This window comes from Dermacentor albipictus, chromosome 2 (genome assembly GCF_038994185.2).
Source record: "Dermacentor albipictus isolate Rhodes 1998 colony chromosome 2, USDA_Dalb.pri_finalv2, whole genome shotgun sequence".
NCBI classification, from domain to species: Eukaryota; Metazoa; Arthropoda; class Arachnida; order Ixodida; family Ixodidae; genus Dermacentor; species Dermacentor albipictus.
The window spans coordinates 68,589,392-68,599,212 of NC_091822.1; the positions used below are offsets into that span (position 1 = coordinate 68,589,392).

Below are 9,821 nucleotides of genomic sequence, written 5' to 3' on the forward strand. Positions count from 1 at the left end.
TCCTGATAGGAGACATTTTAAACATGTTGGTGCTTAACGAATACGGGAGGTCAATTCGTTTCTGCTGGGTCCCAAGCCATGTTGGGATACCAGCTAACGAAGCAGCTGATAGATGTACATTGATGGCAGCGCACAAAGATATTACAAACACGACACTCCCATATAATGATAGCATCCATGCAATTAGAAAAGCCTTCACGGTAAAATGGCAACGCGAATGGGACCGTTGTGCCGACAAGCTACATCTCACGAAACCCATAGTTGGCGAGTGGAAGTCGTGTTATCATCAAGAGCGGTTCATCGAAGTAGTTTTATGCCGGCCATGCATTGGGCACACACACCTCACACACAACTACTTACTTACGAAAGAAGACACGCCAACATGCGAGAAATGTCAACAGCCACTAACAGTTATGCACATATTACTCACATGTACGCAGACTGAAACACACAGACGAACACTTTTGCACAAATGATATCAACTACACATACCTTTACACCCTGCTCAGATTTTAGGTGATGATCCGCTAGTCCCATTATGTGACGTCCACAAATTTCTACACGACACTGGGTTTTTACATAAAATATAGATTACTAACCCAGCCTTTTCCTTCACAAACTGGATTTTAAAACACCGCGTGTTTGGCGCAGCATAGCCTTAGCTGCTTTTGCGCCATTAAACCCCATTTACCTAACTAATTAACTAACTAACTAACTAACTAACTAACTAACTAACTAACAGTTTGGGCTTTGGTAACTCTGTGGGCTTTAGGCGGATGTTTGTCGGTACCTGGGTTCTTTCTGTCAAAATACGGTACGTGATGTTTGTGCGCACACAAGTAGGGGACAGAAGTTTGTGTCTTCCCAGAATATTTACGTATTCAAAGCTAGAGGGTGTTGCGGGCTTTCGGGATACGAAAGGAGAGGACGAACGCAACGCAGCAGTAGATGAACCCGCGTACGTAGCCAATGAATGCTACGCAACCTTTATTTATGACTGTTTCTGAGTGGCTTTCGTTCATTTTGCCTATCTACGATGACATCAGCGGCACTTTACATAGCCTAGCGAAGGGTTATTATATCTTGTAGGAAAAGTTCCGCGTTCGCGATGCCCTTTAAGAAGCGTCTAAGTTGAGGCAAGCGAAATCGCGTTTGGCATAGAAAGATGACAAGTCTGCCTAGACCCGGCGTGGTGGCTGGGGCGTAGCGCTGCTAAGCTCGAGGACTCACGATCAAATCCCGGCCTCGGCAGCCGCATTTCGATATCGTTTCCATGCTAAAACGTCTCATAAAACCTCACACTAAGGAACCCAAACTGGTCTTGCTGGGGAGAGTGCCGATTCAAGTGGAGACCATGGATAGCGATTGGCGGCAGCATGACAGAGGGCGAGGTGGACACAGGCACTCGAATCTATCAATGTCTATCAATGTCTATCAATATATGTGAAGACAGTCAAGAAGACTGATTAACTGATGTCTCAAAGGGAGCGAGCTTTAAAGCGATTTCTCAGGCACTTTGGAAGTGTTTAATATGTGTATGTATGTGGTTCTTTTGATAATTAATCAATGACGTTCTGCTCTGCGGCTACTGCGGGACTTTCACGCTAGTGTCATTGCCAGACAATACCATCAGCTTTCAATGCCACAGCCATACGAACCTCTGGCAAGCCTCCAACGTTGGCGGTACAATGCGAAATAAGAAACAACAATGAATAATTATTGGCTAAATATTCGGGGTAATAAGTTGCACATTTCAATTGGGTATACACCAGGTGAATTTTATTTTAGGATCAATAAGTAATAATTAGGTTCTAAATAAACATATCAGTGATGACGCCCACGCAGAGGCATTGCAGCATCACCGTGTCAGCTTTCACCGCTACAGCCGCACTAACTCGTAGCTTAATTCTAAAATCGAGCCGCTATACCACGACGTAAAAAAAAAACAACATAAACACGAATTAGTGTCTAATATATATCAGCTGTTCTATTCGAAAGCATTTATGCAAACCAACTTCTGATTATAAGCATTGATCACTATGTTTCAGATCCAATTCTCGGCTCCGAGAGAACTTGCGTTGCATTTATATTTGAAATCGATGAGGCCGTCACACGTCATCCTTCACTGCCGCAGAAGAACTGCTGAACCAGCGTCATTGTAAGTAAAGATTGGATTACTATTTTGTCAGTCGAAACTAATCTAGTTTAATCTAACTACAAAGCGAAAGAATCGGTACTTTCATCACGCGCGCAGTTAAGACCTAACAACATTGCAGTTAATGAGGACTTTTCACCCGCAACTCGACTTGCCCGTAAAAAACTAATTGAGTTTGCGAAATCACAACCAGACTCGCCACAGTTTAAACTCAGCCACAAGAAACTGCTACTAAACAACAAATGCTACATGTACCACTCTAACTCGAATAGTATTCAGGAAATGCCAAGACGCAACGTCGGCCTAAACCATGTTTCAGCTGCCTCGCAACACGCTCCTACTTAGGGACACGTGAGGGGCAGTGGGCATGTGCAAAATAATCAAGTCAGCATCCTTTATACTAACATCAGAAGTGTTCTGAAAAACCGTGACTCATTATCATCCGCAACTGGCACGTGTTCAGCCCATATAATAGCTTTAACTGAAACATGGCTCTCGAATGACATTCAAGACTCAGAACTGTTTCATGATAACAAACAATTCACGATATACCGCTGTGACCGAACAGAGCGCCGTGGTGGCGGCGTACTTCTTGCCCTTTCGAAATGCATCCCATCGTCACCCATTCACATCAGCACCAATCTAGAATCAGTGTGGGCTACAGCAACTCTGAACCATCAAAAGGTAATTTTAGGCGTTTGCTATCGTCCACCTTCCTCGTCACCCGCATTTACCAATGAATTGCATGATATCATTAGTACCATTACGACAAAGTTTCCTTCTGCACCTCTTTTCTTATTTGGTGACTTTAATTTTCCTAATATAGTTTGGAACAGTGATCTACCTAACTTATTATCTTCTTCTTCTGATTCAAAAGATTTCTTAGGTATTTGTACTACATTTTCATTAACTCAATTAGTCACACAAGCCACGAGATTAACATCCACTTCCGCAAACATTCTCGATTTGATCCTAACCAATCGTCCCGATTATGCCTCTGCCATCCATTACTTACCGGGTCTCAGTGACCACTTATTGCTAAATATTCATTTTAATACTGCGTTTGTGAAACTTCCGAAGACTAAAAAAATAATTAGAGACTATAAGAGAGCTAACTTCGAAGCAATAAATAATGAACTCAGTCTATTTCTTAACATATTCATGAGTTATTTTGAAAATCGTAGTGTGCAGTCAAACTGGAACATGTTTTCGGCAGAGGTAAATCGCTTAATCAATAAACACATCCCAAGCCGTACTATAACATGCAACCCGCGCGCGCCTTGGTACAATAATCATTTAAAACGACTATCCAACAAAAAAAGACGACTGTATCGTTCCGCGAAGCAATCACCCACTGACTCACGTTGGAAAGCCTACACATTAGCATCTAACACCTATGTAGCCGCACTCAAATGCGCTAAAGAAACATTCTTATCAACCACATTACCATCTATGCTGATAACTAACGTAAAAAAATTTTGGCGTGTCATACATCCACCTTCCGATGATTCTATCACTCTTAACACTGGCTCTGGTAACCCTGTTCCGAAAAACCTATGCGCAACTCTCCTGAATAATAACTTTGTTAAAAATTTCTCGTGCACAGTTGATATTGAACTACCTATCTTGAATGACTATAATTTCTTAACTATGCCTCCAGTGACTGTTGAAGTTCCCGGAGTAATGCGACTAATAGACTCATTGAAGATGGATTCGTCACCCGGCTTTGATAACATCAGTGCTAAATTTCTGAAAAACACCTGCACTTATAGTTCCATTATACTAACCAAAATATTTCAACAATCACTCAACACATCTACTGTTCCATCAGAATGGAAAATAGGAAAAATAATTCCTTTGCACAAATCTGGCAGCAAAACATCACCTACAAATTATCGCCCGATATCATTAACCAGTACCTGCTGCAAACTGCTAGAACACATTATTTTTGCTAAAATTGCGGATTTTCTTGAATCTAATTCATTTTTTTCGTCATCACAACATGGTTTTCGAAAATCATTTTCATGTGAATCACAATTATTAACATTTACTCACAAACTACACCAAATACTCGACTGTTCTTCTCTTGCCGATTGCATCTTTTTAGATTTTTCGAAAGCCTTTGACAAAGTGTGTCATAAACTTTTACTTTATAAACTAAGCAAATAAAACCTCGATCATAACGTTCTCAAATGGATTGCGTCATTTCTCGCTAACCGTTCTCAGTTCGTAACAGCTAATGGCCATGACTCATCTCATAGCGACGTTCAGTCCGGTGTGCCCGAAGGTTCCGTCCTGGGCCCTCTATTATTCCTTATCTACATTAATGACTTACCTTCAGCAATAACCTCTGACGTACATTTATTTGCAGATGACTGTGTAATCCTCAGAGAAATAACTAACGAACACGACATCTCCCTGCTTCAGGCCGATCTCAATAACGTCAGCAAATGGTGCCGATTGTGGCGAATGGAACCGAACATTAACAAATGCAAATTTCTGAGAGTATCCCGATCTAACGATAATCTGCCTGTGTACTACTTGAATAACGTTGCTTTAGAATCTACTAACTCATATAAGTATTTAGGCCTACATATAACATCTAAATTAACATGGAATCATCACGTCGAATACATAATTAATCAAGCTAACCGCTTGATGGGATACTTACGCCGTAACTTTTCTCATGCTCCCACTCCTTTAAAATTACTACTTTATAAAACCCTGTTACCGCCAAAATTAGAGTACGCTGCAGCTATATGGGACCCTTACCACGAAAACCTAATACATTCCCTTGAACTCATCCAAAACAACGCCACTCGTTTTATTCTATGGAATTACTACCGTGGTGCGAGCGTTTCTTCTATGAAATCGAATCTGGGTCTTCAACCGCTAGCAACACGTCGAAAAATTTCCCGCCTTTCATTTTTTCATAAGCTATATCACCACCCTACACTTCACCCAAAATTCGTATCTCAACCATACTACTTATCTCACCGTACAGATCATCATCATAAAGTTAGAATTGGTACATGTAACACGACACACTTTTTACACTCATTTTTGCCACTTACGTCGAAAGATTGGAATGAACTTCCTTCTGACATTGTTTCCATTAATAACAATGATCATTTTCGAAAAGCACTAGCTAACAATATATAATAGCAAACATTTGTACGAACTGCTCCTGGTGTTTTCCTTTTTCTTGTTTAATGTTACTTTTATATGTCAAGCTCTATTACTGCATTTATCATACTTACAGCTAACATTGTATAATTAGCAAATATTGTGTATAAGCTCATGATTTGTTTCCTCCTTATTTGTTGTATAACCCACTCCCCTCTCTAATGCCGAAAGGCCCTGAGGGTAAATAAATAAATAAAATAAATAAATAAATAGTGTTTCTCTTTAGCGATCACTCACGTGGTGATACATGGTCTAGGGCTACTTCTTTCGGTAAAGTTACAAATCATTGTGGCTCAGAATCATCAAGCAGCTTTAAATATGTGGTATGCTCTACCCTCGATGTATTTGCCACTAAGTGAGTTTACCACTGCTCCACGGCGAGGGTGGGTAGTGAGAGAAGATGGCAACAGAACACTCCACTGCGGCGCGAAACGTCATCGGTGAGGTTGTAAACCTCGGTGGTGTCCGTGAACCGAGTGGGGTAGATGAGGTGGGGGAAAGGTGTTTGCCTGGAGTTGTCAAAGGCGTCTGACCTCTGATCCTACCTCTGATATTGTGAAATACAGGCGGGTGGGGGGGGGGGAGGTGATGACTATAGCATGCTGTTTGCGGTAGATTGTTGTGTAATTTGTCAATTTGTCGATATATCATTGGGGGAGCGAACTAGGGAGTCAGGTGTAGTTGCTTCATCGCACGGTGCGCGTGAGTCCGAACTAGAAAGCGCGCGCTGGCCGCTGTCCAGGGCGCCCGCCCGTGATATGATGCGCGGGTGACATCACCAGCTGGTGGGACGTTGTGACCGTCGCCCTTGATGCTCCAAGCCCTTCACAAAACAGCAAAGTAGCGCAATATGCGGAGGATGGTTGGGAATTCGCATGGTGTGATTAAAACGCGACTCACGTAGATTATATGATTTTCCAGACTAGCCCGCAGTAATAAATATACTTTCGTGTTAAAAAGTATTCCGCCACATGGTAAGACGCAAAGTCTGAAAATGTTGTCCTTGCGTACACCCTTAGAAATATATTCACCTGTTGGAGCATATCTTTTGGCCTAACTAAAACCACCTGTGACGATATATATATATATATATATATATATATATATATATATATATATATATATATATATGTGTGTGTGTGCGTGTGTGTGTGTATTTCGTGTGTTTCCTTGCTTTAATGATGCGGTCGCCATAATTACACGCCGCGAACCGCTGACAAAGCGTTCAATGCGCAAAGTGTGAACTGTAATACACGCACAGTGTCGCTTCTTGTTGAGGTACAAAATAATCCGCACAAGGTGTAAACATTTCCTCACAGTCTGAGAGTACTTGCTTGCACATGACGCCACAATGGCAGCAGCGCTGCTCTAAACATAAAATTAATTCAGCAAGATTTCAATGTGATATAATTGTTAGCCTCATGGCCCCCCAATTTTGTATTGCTGTTTTTCTTCCTTCCTAAGCTCTAGCGACTTGCTGCGACCGTATACATATTCAAGTGATGAAAGTGGGAACGCGTGTTCTTCCAGCTGACAAAGAAAAGAGTCGTGGGAAGACAACATTCATATGGGGACGGATTACCAGCGAAGCTTTTTAACGTGCATACATGGGCTGCATGCGTTGTGCTATTCATTTCTTTTTTCATATGACTTCACATAACGGCGACACAAGCGCCGCCGCGATCGCAGTATCACCCGTGTGCCTTCCGCAACCGCTGATGCAGCCGCAGCGCCTCCTCAGGTACGCGTGGCGTTATAACAATGGAAACGCAAGCCATGGCACACGCACCGTTGCCACACTCTTTCACAATCTCCCTATCTGTCTCCATTGCTGCAGCACGGTCGCCACACTCATTCCTTCTCCCCTACTCGTATCCCTTGCTGCAGCGCTGTTGCCAGACGCATCAGTTTAAGAACAACTTTTGGGATTGAAAAAAATTTGGCCTACGATTACGCTACTCCCTAACCCGAATTTCGAGAGCAGCTGTTTAGGCGTTTCGAATTCGCGAAAAATTACGGCAAGAAATTTGCTTCTGAAGGACAATGTCCTCTCGGCGGTGGCGCTGAGCCTCTGTTTGGACAGCTCGTTTAGCATCAGTCTGAGACGAAGCATTTCCAGCGGTTACATCGCTCATTATTCATAAAGGAAGCGTCTACACAGGAACGGGTCGCTCGTGCGGAGCGCATTCTCTGAGAGCGGCGGCGACGGCGGTGGCGGCACCGCAAGCTAAGTAGAGTATGCGCGCGGGGTCTGAAGCAACGCCGGGGCTTCGTTTCTGCGCTGTCTGCATGCCTAATCGTGCCGGCAGTACAAATTCCTCATCGCCCTTTTTGCCATACCCCCCTCAGCTTTCCGCCTCCTGATTGTGCTGCACTCTCCTTTCGGATTTTCTCCTCGCCTCTTTCGTCCTCCCGCTGCGCTCCACGTTCGCTTTCACCTTTCGCTGTACTCGTTCGCTCGGTTACGCCGACGCCGATGCTCGCCGCAGGAAATGGCGCATAAGAGCTGCGCTCTAATCGACACTTATGCAGTGGCGTAGTAGCTCGATCGAAGTCAGATAGGCTGAACCGCAAATTTACAGTGTCAGTGAGACAGAACTGGTTGCGATTGGGATGCCACGTTTACTGGTGCTTTCTGTTTAGTGTCTGCAGGTGTACATAATTCGGTCTGTGAGGGTCTCTGGGGCACGTGCGCGTTATGAGATTAGCATTCCTAGCATACTATCTCCGCCCTCCACAGATTCAAAATAATGATGTTTTAATCAACGCAGTGTGTCGCTGCAGTGCTTAAATGTTAATCATAATAAAGTCGACAGTCATCGTGAGGTGGATTATGACGAAATTGTTTTTCTGGTATCAGAGGTATACGAATATACTGAATGTTCCCACGACACTAAGTTTTCTATGTGGACATTGGGGATTGTCTGGTTCCAAAAAAATATTGTTATCAATCGTGCATGCACTGCCTGTATTTCAAACGTTTCTATCAGGAATGCTTTATGTTATGCCGATACTGACATACCGTTACTGATCCTAAAGTAGTCAGAACGCAAAGCTAAATAAACATGAATGCACGCATAATGATTAAGACTATCGTTCTAGGGCAACATAGGCCCCAAATGGTGCAAATTATTGTGATAGTATAACTCAGTTCTCAACGTCTGCAACTAACTATCTCTTTAACTTCCGCAAAACAAAAGCTGCATCCGGTCGTCTGCAAACATATTATGCTCTGTTTTCCAGATGTCTGTCAGGACAACGCAACGTCGAACACCAGCTTTTCAGATGATAGACGGTGTGCCAAGGTGCATCGATGTAGACCCCGGCACCCTCAGAGAAAACTTGAAGTTCCGAGCTAAAGAAGGAGATATCGTGCAATGCACGTTCCCCAAGAGTGGAACCAACTGGATTCAGTACATCACCCAGCAGATTTTAAGGCGAGGCGAGCCAATGAATGACTGCCGGGAATTCTGCGACGGCTGGCGTTTCATCGACTATATGAACAACAAAAACTGGAAGTCGCCCTACCCACTAAGATCATTCTCGACGCATTTGCCCTTGCCCATGGAACGTGTCAACGATGAAGGCAAGTACGTTTACTTGGCTCGCAACCCTTGGGACGTGTGCGTGTCGTTCTACAATATCGCGACCAGAATAAGCTACTATGATTTTCAAGACGGCACCTTCGAAGAATTAGTAGACGCTTTTCTCAGCGGGAACTTTGGGTACGGTGACTACTTCGAGCATGTGGCGGCGGGATATGCGTTGCGCAATCAACCGAACTTACTATTCCTTACCTACGAGGAACTCAAGAAAAACACTCGAGACGTCGTGCTCAGGCTGGCGTATTTCGTGGGTGAAGGCTACGGACGGGTCCTAGAGCAAGACGAAGAGCTGCTGAAGAAGGTGCTTCAGAGCTCAACGCCGGCGCATATGAGGAGCGTAGTAGTGGTTGACCTCGGCAGCGATTGGCACCCTGAGTTGAGACTGTCACCGTTGCGAGGGAAGGTCACTTGCGAGGAGGGCTGCGGGGGCGATAAAACTCAGTTCGCCTACGTCAGAAGCGCGAAGGTTGGTGGCTGGAAAGAGTACTTCACACCCGAATTACTTCGACGAATGGAAGCGAGAATTATTGAGCTAGAGAAGACGTCTTGCTTCATGGACCTGTGGAAAGACTTCCGTGCCGAAGCTTGTAGGGTGTCTTCAAGTTGGAACTGAGTAAAGAAACTATTCAATCACATGGTGAGGAATTTGAAGTAGAAATAAATAATTCATTTCGCTGCTCAAGTTCATTTTCATGGGCAAAGTCATTCGGTTCTTAAGGAATGAAGATAGCTGTGTCTACCTCGAATGATTGGCACACATTGGGAACTTTATGTCGTATGTAGTGTTTATTTTTTGTGAGTATTGTGCAGTGGCGAAGACAGAGAAAATGGCCCAAATCAAAGGAACGAATGTCAAACCAGGGCTAAGTTCAGGT

General features: G+C 43.7%; 1 protein-coding gene across 1 annotated transcript in view; it reads left to right on the top strand.

Moving 5' to 3' along the window:
• Window positions 1-9,559, top strand: part of LOC135903177 (3-beta-hydroxysteroid sulfotransferase-like) — a 34,851-nt gene extending 25,292 nt beyond the window's left edge. Inside the window, exons 2-3 of the mRNA XM_065433579.2 lie at window positions 2,049-2,158; window positions 8,585-9,559. Coding sequence (XP_065289651.1) covers window positions 8,585-9,559 — 975 coding nt within the window. The 5' untranslated portion in view covers window positions 2,049-2,158. The remainder of the gene's footprint in view (window positions 1-2,048; window positions 2,159-8,584) is intronic.
• The last annotated feature ends 262 nt before the right edge of the window (window positions 9,560-9,821 follow it).